Source organism: Ptiloglossa arizonensis, chromosome 5 (assembly GCF_051014685.1).
Source record: "Ptiloglossa arizonensis isolate GNS036 chromosome 5, iyPtiAriz1_principal, whole genome shotgun sequence".
NCBI lineage: Eukaryota > Metazoa > Arthropoda > Insecta > Hymenoptera > Colletidae > Ptiloglossa > Ptiloglossa arizonensis.
The window spans coordinates 19,063,142-19,078,370 of record NC_135052.1 but is presented as its reverse complement, the minus strand read 5'-3'; the positions used below and the strand labels follow the sequence as shown (position 1 = coordinate 19,078,370).

The 15,229-nt window shown below is 39.0% G+C and overlaps 1 protein-coding gene across 7 annotated transcripts in view; it reads right to left on the bottom strand.

Moving 5' to 3' along the window:
• Dysc (whirlin protein dyschronic) overlaps positions 1 to 15,229 on the bottom strand; it is a 226,673-nt gene that overhangs the window by 2,494 nt on the left and 208,950 nt on the right. For 4 of the 7 annotated variants that reach the window (XR_012992002.1, XR_012992003.1, XR_012992005.1 and 1 more), the window contains 2 exons: positions 12,041 to 12,265; positions 1,447 to 1,752 (listed from right to left, as the gene is read on the bottom strand). Coding sequence is in view for 2 of the 7 variants with exons in the window: in XM_076311025.1 (XP_076167140.1) it covers positions 1,447 to 1,752; positions 12,041 to 12,265 (531 nt within the window). In the remaining 5 variants the exon portion in view is untranslated. Of the gene's footprint in view, positions 1 to 1,446; positions 1,753 to 12,040; positions 12,266 to 15,229 lie in introns of those variants that run through there. The other 3 variants (XR_012992004.1, XR_012992006.1, XM_076311027.1) reach the window with 2 other exon arrangements.

Below are 15,229 nucleotides of genomic sequence, written 5' to 3'. Positions count from 1 at the left end.
GCTTGGAACTTAAAATATCAAGATTGTTAATAAACACGATGAAATATTAAAACTGTGACTTGTGATGATTGATAGTAGTTTGTTCATTCGTATTTACATAAATTTGAGTATAATCTTCTGCTAACAATACACACGTTATTCTCGCAAATAGAACTTAACGACTCAAAACTTCAAATTTCGCGCGTTAATATTTCCATTCAAGGTTAGAAAATCTTACGTCTTTTAAATCGTCTTAATTTTACTACGATATTTAAAAACATGGTGTCGCTTAAAAATACATCGATGACCTTTGAATAACCTATAAAACAACGCCCTCTCTAAGATCACTTCGTACCATCGTATCTTCTCCCTTGAAAGATACATTTTTATTTTTATATTTTCTTCTATTGGATTGTTCGAAAAGTCATTTCGTTTTCCAAAATGGAGAGTATATAATTTAATAAAATGTTTATACACTTTAAAAAAATCGTGTTTCATTTTCACAAAAAAAAAAAAACAAAAACGAAACGACTTTTCGAACAGCCCAATATTTACGATCTTGATATAGATATTTAGATGTATCCTGTTCCTCGTCGTTTATTCTGTATGCTGTGTATGCACAGTAGCGAGACCAAACCGAGACAATTAGTGTAGACAGATGTTCCAGGAATCCAGCGTTGTTATCTATCCCCCGTTTCGCTCACCATTAACGTCATGGACGGGAGTCGGGAACAGTGGTAGCAGTAAGATACGATTAAACCGATGCAGATAATTATATGACAATTATGAAGGTAGAACTGGGGGACAGTTCGAGAGACATCGTTGTCTACGTATCCACTGTCACCATCAACGTCAGCAATGAGAATCGAAAGCAACGGGAACAATAAGGTACGGTTGTACTGACGGAGATAATTATAGGACAGTTAGCGAGGTAGAACTCGGCGACAGTTACCGGGGAGGCACCGTTGTCCCTGCATCCACTGTCGCCATTAAGACCAGGGACCAGAATCGGAAAGAACGAAAGTAAGATACGGTTAAACCGATGCAAATGATTATTTGACGGTCAGAGTGGTAGAACTCGGTGATAGTTGGGAAGACACCGCTATCTTTGCGTCCATTGTCACCATCAACATCAGGAACGGAACAGTGGGAGCAGATACGGTTAAACCGATGGAGATAATTACGCGATAGTTAAGGAGGTAGGATTCGGTGACACTTAACGAGGCACCGGTGTCCTTCTCTCCACACTGGGATCGTTAATGCCACGAGAGTTGGAAACAATGGGAACAATGAGAGATTAAAGTATAAGATTGCACAATTATCGTGTAATTACATAAGTCGCAGTTACCGGGGTAGAACTGGAGAACAGTTAGAGAGGCACTTTGCATCTACCGTCTTAATAATTCTCCGAGACTTGGATCAACGAATATCAATGTTCCAAGAAAGTAAACTGATCGTCACACTCACGTGTATATTGATGATCCTGGGTAGCGGATGCTTGGTGTTGGCGCCACCCTCTATGGCGATCCCTAGAATCGATTTCGTCTTCTTGACCGTGATCCTCAGGTTCCCCTGGTGATCCGGCACCACCAAGGCGCCATCCTCCTCTCTTCTCTCGGACATCTCGCTTCTGGTCAGCCTTTGAGCGCTGTGGTGTCTTCGTGGTGGTCCACCGGCACCACCAGCTCCAGCGGTTCCTCCACCGGTGCCACCCTCCTCGAGGAGTTGAGCTTCCTGCATGTCGAAGCTCCGCGAGAGCTTGTGCGCGAGTTCCTGAAACGGGCAGAGCTACGTTTCACCGATGCGAATTGAGCACCCGAGCCAGCTTCCGGTCGACCTTCCAGCACCGTGACGGCCACCGTTGTTGTTGTTGTTATTGTTGGTATTGTTGTTCATCAACGACAACGATTCCCTTCGTCTTCGACCAAGATCAAATATCGATCGCATCGAAACGTTTGGTACTTCTCTCTTCTTCGACGAAGATTAATAGGATTCACAAAGTTCATCCGATTTCTGACGTTACCGAATCTCTTCGATTGAGACACTATGACGCTCGTACAGGGTGTCCCGTGAGGTAACTAACTTCCAGCATGGGTTGGTAGGTCGTTTCGAAGCAGAAAGGGTACATTGTGTGCGATTACATTTGTTTTCGAATTGTGATCGAAATGAGATAGTGTGAGTACACCTGGATACACGTGACCTCGATATTAGTACGATAATAGTAGCTATGATTATTCGTTGCAATGTATTATAAAATGGAAGAGATTGTCATTCAATAACAAGTGTTTGTATTAATATATATGTGAAGAATTGCTGTGAGTACACCTGGATACACGTGACCTCGATATTAGTACGATAATAGTAGCTATGATTATTTGTTACAATGTATTATAAAATGGAAGAAATTGTCATTCAATAACAAGTGTTTGTATTAATATATATGTAAAGAATTGGTAGTGGGTGAGACACTAACACTATATTGTGTAGGTGAGACTTCTTTTCCGGATACCTCGATAATTGCACGAATCTTGAATTTTATTTTCTCGCAACTATCGAGGTTCTACTGTACTTACAACGAATCGATAATCTTTTTACTTTATGTGTATTTTTCATCGTAATGCTTCTATAGGAAATCTATAAATATTGTTCGAATTATTTTTGCAATTAACATTGTGAAATGTTTAGCTATAACTCTACCGTTCGGGTATCATCATTAATTGTCATCACTGTGAAGATAATGCACGAACGAAATATCGAATACAGCGAATAACGTTAAATTGTCGTTACTAGCCAGAGTGTATTTATTATTAACTTCACGTTTATGAATAAATGAATCCATAGTGTATCGAATCTTTTGGTTCTGAATGATCTGTCAAATATACTGGAAGAAGTTGTCAGTTCTCTCGCGAGACACCCTGTATATCAGAGAATCCAGGAACGACGAAACAAGATGCGACGAAATGTTTGGAACAAGTTTCGAGGCACGGTGGCTGTCACGTAGCCCGCCAAAGTCGCTTCAGGCACGCGTGCGCGCGCACGATGACAGCACATAAGAGCTAAGGAGGCTGATGCTGACGAGTTCGTGTGCACGCTGTAGTCGAAGGGAGTCCTGGTAGTCTGTAAAGTTGGTCACGAGATGAACTTCGCAACGTCTTACGAATTAATCGATGCTTGCGACAAAACAGATACACAGACAAGAAACACCGACATAATACTTCTACGAAAGTCGACACTAAAGGTTTTCCTGGTCAAACACGTATATAGCGTACTTTGGGAAAATGATAATTCAAAAGAGTGAAAAAGAAAGTGCAGTGTTAAGCCGATCCTCAGACAACCATGCAGTCGCGACAATTCCAATTAGAGACTCATGGCAGTGTCTTTTGCAAACACGGTTAACAACTTTGGCGCTCGATAAATTTTACTTGTGAAATTTCTCTCGGCTTGGAATTCTCACTCTGCACAGCTTGTAATGTAATATTTATCATAGCTTTCACAGGAAATTATCGAAAAATTCCATCTCGACCTTGAAATTCAAGGTTAAATCTTTTGCTCACTTTTGCGTACTTTATTCGACGAAAGTGTATACAATTCGAAAGAAAGTATGGTTACCGATCGAACCGTTTTCTCGCAAAACAGTGTCTTAGATATTCAGAATTTCGAGAAAAATGTGGAACCTCTTTATAGGACAAATTTCTCACCTCGATATAGATCTAAAAATCTCTTATTATTTTGCAATTAAAAGTTTCGTTAACGAGATACAAGCAATCAAAATTTACAAGTCAAAGTTACACTTTAGATATATAGCATTTCAAGAAAAATGTGGGACCTCTTTATAGGACAAATTTCTCACCTCGATATAGATCTAAAAATCTCTTATTATTTTGCAATCAAAAGTTTCGTTAACGAGATACAAGCAATCAAAATTTACAAGTCAAAGTTACACTTTAGATATATAGCATTTCAAGAAAAATGTGGGACCTCTTTATAGGACAAATTTCTCACCTCGATACTGATCTAAAAACCTGTTATTATTTTGTAATCCAAAGTTTCGTTAACGAGACACAAGCAATCAAAATTTACAAGTTAAAGTTACACTTTAGATATATAGAGTTTCGAGAAAAATGTGGGACCTCTTTATAGGACAAATTTCTCACCTCGATATAGATTTAAAAATCTCTTACTATTTTGCAATAACAAAATTTGGTTAACGAGACACAAGCAATTAAAATCTACAAGTTAAAGTTACACTTTCGTTGGAAAAAAAAGACGTGTTGATAGGTGTTCGACACTGTGCAGTAACGAAAGGCAAAGAAGAACTCTTTTGTTCTCGAGAGCTAGTCGGCGCAATCCGATTAGCCCAAATTTCAACAACGTTTTACGGGAAAACGGTTTACCAGCGACAAATGTTTCCATTGGAACTCTTTTATTCTCTTAACGAACAGAATGCGTGAAAATAAAAAAAAGAAATAAAGAAAAAAAAGTTTGAAACCTCAAGATCAAGATTCTTTCGACAAATCTTCATAAATCTGAACACTCCGTGAAAGCTGCAATAAATATATTCTTCTACACCCTGTACAGTTGCAATCGCTTCGGTTCTTGCAAATTTATAGTAATACCTCGCTAATTGGTCGCGAAATCTACAACAGTACCTCGTTAATTGATCGCAATTTTATTCAACGACTCGTCTTATCGCGTGTTTAAATCAAAGAGAAGGAAATAAACCGCGAGTGAACGAGTACGTAGGAAACAGTAAAAACGACCGTGGTTCTTTTATCGAGGGGGGGACTCGAACATTTAACGAGGTAGTACCGTATTCCGGGACATTTTCATCTCGAAATATAAAATTCAAAGTTTCACTCGACGCGATGACATTTCCGGCGTGGTTGTCTGCGGATTAAAGTTTTATATTCGTGTTGTACAGCGTTCTCGAGTCACCGGTATTCCTGTCCGCATCCAACTTGGTTTGCCTACCGGGTTTCGCTTCTCCACAACGGTGCACATCTCCCGGTACCTATATGCAATCGTACATAACATCGTGTAGAAACGCAAGTATGACAATACATATCGATATAGGTCACAAGAGTAATATTAAAAAATTAAGTCATGCTTTGCTGATAGGCTGGTAGCAGTTGGGTGTTTTTGGTGGTGCTCGGACAGAGTGGCGGTGGTGGTTGTGGTGGTGTTGTCGCGCGATTATAACACACGAGTATCATGATTCTCAATCAGTTCCAGCGATTGCACGATCGCCCATTATTCGAATACGACCGTTACGTACAAGAAATGAACATCAACAACGAACAAAGAGTGTCGAGGTGTTCGTGACGTGTGAGAGAAGAGATCGTGAGAGACGAATGCGGCAGTTGAACGAAGACGCTCTGAACGATCATCGAAAGAAACGAGATGATCGTCCTCGGGACGTAACTTTATCTTCCACGAATTTCGACACGTTAATATTTTTCGATTCGATCGAATTGTTAATATTTTTCGATTCGATCGAATTGTCAATATTTTTCGATTCGATCGAATTGTCAATATTTTTCGATTCGATCGAATTGTCAACATTTTTCGATTCGATCGAATTGTCAATATTTTTCGATTCGATCGAATTGTTAATATTTTTCGATTCGATCGAATTGTTCCAGCTCGAATTTCTCGGAATATTTATTACGTGATTCTTTACGAAAGTAACGAATATCCGTAACGAGTGTTCCGATTTTTTTTTCTTTTTCTTCTCGGAGACAAAATGGCCCCGCTCGTCTCGATGAAATTGCGAGAGAACGAGTAGTTCGGATTCGAAGGTCTTCGTTAAACTTCTCGGTCGGGTTCACGTGATTTCTTGGCGCTCGTAGATCGCGGTGAATTGTTCAAGTGGTCTCACGTGTACCGTGGTCGCTCGTCGTGGATTCCACCGTCGTTGAGAATCTCCGCCGACGCGTTTCGGAATCGTAGGTCACGGTCGACAGCCATGGAAACCGAGTTAATCGCGAACACCGGGTTTCGCGGCTCGCTCCCGACACGGTGAAACGTGGCTCGCGATTGGTGAAAGTGTTTCGCGGATGCGGGCGTGCGAGACAACGACAAATGCACGCACGTTCCGCCGCGCGAAAATTTCTCTTCCTGCACAGATGGCTCGAAATCGAACGAACAAACGAAATCGCGCGTCTCGCGACTTTGAACGGTTTTTCCGAGCGTGTACGAGAAACTAGAAGAACGAGACGAAACGCGACGCGGAGGAATACAAAATCGGAGAATTTTTATAGCGACAATCGACCACGATTAAACGTGTACTCGTTTATTTGTATGTGATACGTGTACTCCAACGGATACGATTTAAATTAAGCGCTCGTAATGGAACGTAATGTCTCGCGGCGGGAAACGATGCTACAGAGATGGGATAAGTTTTAAGTTCGACGAGTCAATTTTTAAGAACGCAACGATTGGATGAATATTTTTTCGTGAAGTAATAATTTCTAGAATTGTAAAATGAACGTACTAAAGTTTGTTCGAGAGCGACGAGTAAATTTTTAGGCAAGAACGAAACGATTGGATGAATATTTTTTTGTGAAGTAATAATTTCTAGAATTGTAAAATGAACGTACTAAAGTTTGTTCGCGAGCGACGAGTAAATTTTTAGGTAAGAACGAAACGATTGTATGAATATTTTTTTGTGAAGTAATAATTTCTAGAATTGTAAAATGAACGTACTAAAGTTTGTTCGCGAGCGACGAGTAAATTTTTAGGTAAGAACGAAACGATTGGATGAATATTTTTTTTTCAGTTTGTTTTTAGTTTTTTTTTAGTGTGTTTAGTGGACGAATGTACGGAGTTGCTCGAGACGAGTCATCTGTGCAAACTTGTCGCTTGTAAATTATTCGAAAGAAAATAATGTTCCAAACGTATGTTATTTGGTTTCCAGAGGGACACTGTGCAATTTATTTTTTGGACAAATAAGAGTATCTGGTCACTAATTCACGACACTTGTATTAACAAGTTTGTGCACCAATTGGCAAATTTATCGGTCATTGCACGATCGATTTGTCGAAATTACTTTGTTTTCTCCTTAATTGACCTTGAGTGGTATTGAATTATAATTTATGGTACTAGGTGAAATATCTTTTTTACAATCGACCTTCGACAACCTTGAAAGACCACGATCTTGAACTCGAGGCATTGCTTTAAAAATTTCTTATTAGTCGATGATACAAAAAATATATTATTCGATTAAAAAAAAAAAGTTTGCGACCATGGAGCATCTTCAATGCGATATTCCTCTTAAAACCCAACAATTTTTGCTCGAAACATTCTTCTTCCGTTTTCGAAAAATAAAATGCTTTGGAATCCGATCGAATACTTGTTTAAATAATTTTTTCTCCCAAAATAGTCGTTCGAATATTTCATATAGTACCTCTCTATAATACTACTTAATTTCGTAAGGAAAAGAATCTTATTATTTCTTTATTCTTTACTCTTATTTATCAAAATTTATTATTTCTCAATAAAATACTCGTAGCTCTCGAACAAATTATTCGTCGCTTGTCGCTCGAACAGTACACAAAGTGTTTCAGAAATATACGTCTACATTTCAGGGGGTGAATCTATACCGAGATAATTAAAAAATATCATAGGAACATGTGTAGCTTAATTTTCGATTTATGCACCATCAAAGAAAATCTTCAAAGTCTCGTAGCAGAAAGTTACAAACTTTGAATTAAGTTACAAACGCTCGTTACAAACAGTGTAACTTAATTTTCGATTTATGTACCATCAAAGAAAATCTTCAAAGTCTCGTAGCAGAAAGTGTTCATAATTGTACAAATGTTAGTAAAATTCGTTGTAGAAACAATGAAACCATAAGTGTACATTATATTACAAACCCCTTTTCACTATATCATAGTTACTACAATTGATGAGAAAACTACCCGAGTGGACACGATTAAATTATTTTTCCAAATTTTACACTTATTTTTCTCACAACTGGACAATAATCTACATTTAAAATTCCGACTACGATAATTGTACACGTAAACCCACCAGCCAGCCAAATTTCATTAAAATATATTACAAACCCCTTTTCACTACGTTACAGTTACAATTAATGAGAACACTATCCGAGTGAACACGATTAAATTATTTTTCCAAATTTTACACTTATTTTTCTCACAACCGTCCAATCATCTACATATAAAATTTCGTCTACGATAATTGTACACGTAAACCCACCAACTAGCCAAATTTCATTAAAATATATTACAAACCCCTTTTTACTATGTCATAGTTACAATTAATAAGTACACTATCCGAGTGCACACAACTGAATAATTTTTCCAAACTTTACACTTATTTTTTTCACAACCGTCCAATCATCTACATATAAAATTTCGTCTACGATAATTGTACACGTAAACCCACCAGCCAGCCAAATTTCATTAAAATATATTACAAACCCCTTTTCACTACGTCACAGTTACAATTAATGAGAAAACTACCCGAGTGAACACGATTAAATTAATTTTCCAAACTTTACACTTATTTTTCTCACAACTGGCCAATCATCTACATATAAAATTTCGTCTACGATAATTGTACACGTAAACCCACCATCCAGCAAAATTTCGTTAAAATCGGTGAGCTTCACTGTTTTCAAGTGACAATCGAAAACTCGCTACACGGTAAACAATTACTATCGATTTTACAGTTATTAACTTCACTCTTGTTGTCAACTTCACTTTATTATTGTTAACAATTACCATTGACTTTCTCGTTATTGACGTAAAAAAACACAACTCGGTAGATCTGTACTCCGTAGCTGTAACACGTATTTCCGAAACACCGTGTACATAAATTCGTTTCGATCTCGGTGATAAATACGATAAGAGGATCACGCTCGAATGTTGACTGCCCGGGTTCGTACGCGTTCGTATGTTGCGAATGAGAATCACGAGATGGTGAAATTAACGTTAATTCTAACTGGAATCCGAGACCGCGCGGTCAGATAAGATAGAACCGTGTTGAATAATTGCTAATTGCACCGTGGATCGGGCCTCGATGGCGGTTCAATTACGGAACCGTGCAGGAAACCGTTCCTCCGCGAATTTTCCGCGATCCCTCGAGTTTCCTTGTTCGGTGAAAACCTCCGTGAACTTTCTCTGCCGATTGAACGTCATCGATAGGCGGGCACCGATCGAAACTTTCTTCCTACGCGTGTTCTTCTTTTACGGTACACTACGGGTGACACTCTATCGGGTCGTATATATATATATAAATATATTTATATCTATGCACATACATATCTACGATCGCGGGATCGGATTCACCGTCTCTAACAACGTTCTAGTCGACGTGTGAACTCTACTTGAATAGTTTCTGCATCGAGCGTCTCTACGGGGATTCCCGGGCGCGCGAGTCGCCATCCTGTTTTTCGATGTGAGTAAAGTGATCGTGCATGCCAAGACATCTATGTAAATATACTTTGAAATATATATATATACATATATATATATAAGTAATGTATATGTATATATGTATGCACACACGCGCGTATAATTATATACAGCTTGGTACAGGGGTGGTGGGAGGGGGCCTCGGTCGCGTATATAATTATATGCACGGTATATACACGGTATACAATAGTCGTGCTTGTAATAGTATTAAGGACAAATCGAAAAGTAGCATGTGCAAGACATCTAAGAAAAAACACGTACAACACCTATCGCTAATTTCGACTAAGTATTCGCTAGCTCTAAGAGCAAAAAGGAAATTGATCTTGGTGAGAAATTGTGAATAAAAAACAGAGAGTGTGAGAAGAGAGAAGTGAAAGACAGAGCAGAAAAAAGAAAGGGGTTCTAAATTGGGTGAACTTCATGCCAAAGGGGATGATCGCTTCCGATGGCTCGAGTCGTGATTGGATAGTGCCTCGATTTCGAGTCGAATGTTTCCACTTCGATTTCCACGCACCCTGACTGGGAAACTTTTCGATGATTCGGGGGAGAATGCGTTCATGAATTTATATTTTCATTATGGAACGGAAAATTATCGAAATTTTGGTCGGTACGAATTGAAGAATGAATTTTATTTTATTTTATTCTTTCTCGGGTCGAATAAAATTTTGTTAGAATTGGTATAGGTTCTCACGCATTCTCCGCGGAAACGAGTCTGAAAATAGTTCGCCAGGGTGAACGTGAATTCAAAGAGGATCAAAAAACTCTCGAGCTGCGCTCAGCTCCGACGTGTCTCGCACAACTCTGCCGGAAGTTTCCCTTCTATCTGTCGTAAACTAAAATGTTCGTTAGAGACATTTATCATCTATCTTTCGTGTCTAACTATCGCTACTACACTATGAAAAGAAACACAACAGTTCTATGAAAAATTCTTTTACGATGTTTCTCACGAGGATATTCTAATTATTGCGCTAAGTCTAAGTTTGCTATTTTTTTTTTTTTTTTTTCAATCTATCGTTACATCTATCGTTGGATCTAAGGGGAGATGAGACTAACGATGAAGAAAGACGTTTTTATCGGAGTTCAATTATCTTTCGAAATCAGAGGCTTGGGATACTCCCGACCCCAAGTTGCATCGACAGAATCGAGTGCCTGGACGCAGCTCTACACCGATAAATACGTCCCGTTTCGAGTGAACCCACGGGGTGCATTAATTTCACGCGTGTTTAAAATTTCACACGGCGCTGGGTACTAATCGAATGAATTTTCAATATCCCGTCGGAGGATTAAAATTCCCTCCGAAATCTTGAATTAAAATTAAATCGAAACTCAGATCAGTGGAGGTTTGAACGCGAGATCGGTATCGTCGAATTGTTTCTCGATCGATCGGGACGAACCACTTTCAAATATTTTCGAAAACAACGTTCTTCAAAATCCGGATAAAAATTCGAAGAAAAGAAGAGAAAAAAAAATTGAAAGAAAGTTTTGGAATCGTATTTACCGAGCACGAGTAAAAGGTTCGTATAAAACCCGAATGTAAACGAAAGAAACTATTCTTCGCGCCAAGTCCTTATCGAAAGCTACCTCCGCTTCTTCCCCCCACCCCCGACCCTCTCGTAAGCAACAAACAGTGGCTGGTAGTCAACTATATCTCTCTTTGCCGGTTTTCAAGCAGCAGAATCGTATGAAATTTCGAATCGCTGCGAGTAAAGTGTGTTCGAAGCGTTGGGAAGTAACTCTCGAAGATCTCGACAGTCTTAACGAATATAAGAGACTCGAGGAGTCTCGAAGAACTCGATTGGAACCGTTGAGAGACTTCTGACAAACATCGGGCTTTTGATCAAATTTCTTTCGTCGTTTTCCACCCGCGTGGAAAGATCCGAGCAATTTATATCGTGTCTCTGCTGGAAAAGCGACACAACTCTATTTAATTTTAATTTTACACGAGCGCATCGACGAACCTTTTGAAAATTACATTACACGTTATTCTGATTACATTTCTTATTTAGAGGCACGATTGAACATTTTTTAGTTACGTGGCTTTTCTCGCGAGTATCAAATGTTACAAAAGGTGACTATCAAATTTCGAAGAAACTGGTTTACTTAGAGAAATAGAGCTTTGGAGTACTGAATGTAATGGTGGGGGTAGCTCACCGGTGACCTTGAGCAGCCAGTACATATCGGTTCGACTCAACTTTCACTTTTTTGAATATCCACGGAAAGTAGTATATTCAGAGAAACAGAGCGACGAAGTACCGAATATAATGGTGGGGGTAGCTCACCGGTGACCTTGAGCGGCCAGTACATATCGGTTCGACTCAACTTTCACTCTCCCGAATATCCACGTGAATTTCGAGACTCTCCGGGTTCGTTAAGACTGAAATTTCGAATTTGAATACTCCCGCGTTCGAACTTGTATACTCGATGTGATTCGAAGTGTCGGGGCTTCGCAAGAGAGCATCGAACGTCGCGGAACGGCTCGCAAGGAACACAAAAGAGAATAAAAGAACAAAAAGAAAAGAAAAGAAAAGAAAAAGGAAACAAATCGTGACAAAGAACGTAAAGAATAAGTATCTGTGCGTGGTAGATCTGTGTGTTGTGGTTCGTTTGATTATAAAACTTACGAGGGGCCTGGCGCCCCAGTACCAGGATTTGACACGTTGCGTCAGCCCACCGAGCAAATGGGACCTCCAACCACCGAAACCTCCACCACCTCCACCCTCCGAGCTCCTTTCCTCCCTTCCTTCGTCCTCATCCTCCTCCATATCGCGATCCCTTTCCGTTCCGCCTCCTCGTCTCCCGTTACCGATCATCTCGGCGTCGCTACCATCGCAACCACCGTCGCTCTCCTGCGTCGCGACGCCGGGAGAAAAACATCGAAAGCGTCTCGTTAGCCCCGTAAACCGGTAAAGCGTGTTAACGTTAAGGGGATTGCGTTTCTCCCCTATTTTTGGGGGAATTTTTGACGATTTTTGGGAATTTTTCGGGATCGATTGCTTCGGTGCTGGTAACTTAACCTCGTTTAAAGTTCAGGGTTGACCTCGTTTAGGGTATCGCTTAGTTGAACGAGATCGTTTGTTTCGAATTTTGAACATCTAGGGACACTTATCGAGGTTTTTAGTAAGTTTCATGGAGTTGATCACGGAATGAGGTTATTAAATACGATCGTTCCCGGGTCGTTTGTTTCGAATTTTGAACATTTAGGGACACTTATCGAGGTTTTTAGTAAGTTTCATGGAGTTGATCACGGAATGAGGTTATTAAGTACGATCGTTCCCGGGTCGTTTGTTTCGAATTTTGAACATTTAAGAACCTTTATCGAGGTTCGAGCACGTTTGAGTTGATCGCGGACTAAGAGTGGAAGAAATTTATTCATAGGTGTGTTAATAGTGATACCGGATCACTTTAGATTCATTTTAATTCCAAGGACTGAGTTTATGCATCTAGAGATATTTTGGCAATAGCGAAAAGAGTTTCTGTTGAAGTTGTTGGTAATATTGCTTACTCTAGTTTTCGTTTCGTTCAAAATTTTGACTATCCAGGAACATTTTCTGAGGTTTCAAAATTACAGTCGTCTGATCTTCTCGATATCAACTCACAAATCCTTAAATTATACCACAAGTACTTTCTGTTATTAAAATCAGTTTTTTGAACTTGAAAAGTATACACCACGTGTCAATCATTACCAAATATACAAAAAAAAAAAACATAAAACGTTCAAAACGCAACCTAAAATATCGATAAAAAATTTGTCATTTTGTCTAATAAAATATCGATAAAAAATTTGTCATTTTGTCTAATAAAATATCGATAAAAAATTTGTCATTTTGTCTAATAAAATATCCATAAAAAATTTGTCATTTTGTCTAATAAAATATCGATAAAAAATTTGTCATTCTGTCTAATAAAATTAATGACAAAAAATAGTCCCTCATCGAAATTAAAAATTATTTCAAAATTCCGATCCACAACTTATTTAACAAAAAAAATTCGAGAAATTTTCTCGGCTCTAAATTTTCGCTCCAAAAGGAGCGAATTTATCAGACGAGCGTCAAAGTCGCGTGTTTCGGTCCCGTCTAACGACTTTACGATCGTTTCGGTCGATCGTTGCGCGTTATTGGCGGGAACCGCGACCGTACGAAACACGCGCGCGCGGGCAACCATTCCGCAATTCCGTTATCCATTCGCCGCTATTAATTTCCCGCGTGGAAGCGATTGATTTATATCGTAATTGCGCCGGTGTACGATTTCACGGCGGCGAGAAAAATATCCGCAGTCCACGGACGACCGTGACGTGGTAATCATCATTATCGCGTACCCATCGCGTAATCCGAACAAGCCTTTCTCATCAGATATCTCGACGAGAAACACGAGGCAGTCGAGAACGAAAGAAAAGTTCCGCGCCTCGCGCGGTCCCCGAGAATTCAACATTACAGAGGAATCGGTGCGATCATGGTCATAAGTGATTTCTAGATTTTTCAACAGAGGTCCTGATTGCACGGAATTGCGTACGGGCTTCTTCGTTGATTTTTTTTTTTCGTTTTTCTTCTTCTTTTTTTTTCGAAACAGATCGGAGCGTTTGTTGGTAAATGAGAGTTAGGTGGCTCGTTACGAAAAAGTTTCGCGTCTTCGAGACTCTTGCAACGGCCTCGAGGCTGAGCTCGGAACATTCTGCTCGTAATTGCGGAACAAAGAAACGGTCGACGAAGAATATCATTCCTCGTTGTTAATTTCCTGTTTACATCCACCGCCACGTTTCGCGTATCCTCGATTGTTTCGCCAGTGAGTTTTCCTCCTTGCCGGAAGATTCGAGGCACTTTTTTCAAATTATTATTCATAGAACGTTGGCTAAGGTTTACCTTGTAAAGACACCTTGTCTACTTCCTCGGTTCGTAAGGTATTATAATAATTGTCTTTCCCTTCTTTTTTTATATCATTATGTTAATGACCATTGGTTTGCATTAGGGGAGAAATTTTATTCGACGTTTTATTTAAACACATTTACGAGCAACATTTGCATATTAACTCTTTTGACTATTATTCGTGCAAGGTTGGGCCGATAACAGCTTACAACCGCAAGTACCATGCCTTTATACAGTATCGTGTACTTATTTTTACTTAATATTATTTTCTCACTCGTTGTTTTGTTTTCTTTTGTCTAGAATCCTGGCGCAAAAATGTGCGTTACTGTTATTATTTGATCCTTTTTACGAAAAATTCGTTATTTTACAACTCATATTTTTACTATCGAATTTCTACAGTTTATTATACCGAACAGGTTCTAATTCAATTACGCTACTCCTTTTTATATTTTTACTCGAGAAGATTCAATCTAAGATCGACACGAGATATAATATAATTATTTAGATTACGCTTACACGGACCACCGTCATTATTCTATCTTTACTTCGTACACTTTTCAGTTGCATTTAACAGACTCCGAGTCCGACGATGGCGCTATGTCATCACGCATTGAAATCACCCGAGTTTATATTAATTCGTTCGCAATTTTATTATATTATACGAAATTCCACCGCAAAGTCGACAAAAATTATTCCCCTTACGATCGATGCTTTGTTTCTTCATAAATGTCCAAACTTCAATCGTTTCATCACAACAATTATCAGAGATAAAATATTTCTTAAAACTTTCAAAATAATTAAAAGAAATATATTATCGTAGAACCAACGAGTCGTTTTTGGAGTACTAGAAAAAGGTGATTCAAAAATTTTCAAGTTTATAATTGATTAACTTTTGGTGAGTCTTCTAAACCCACACTCTCTAGACAAGAATCCAGAAAACGAATTGTTTTA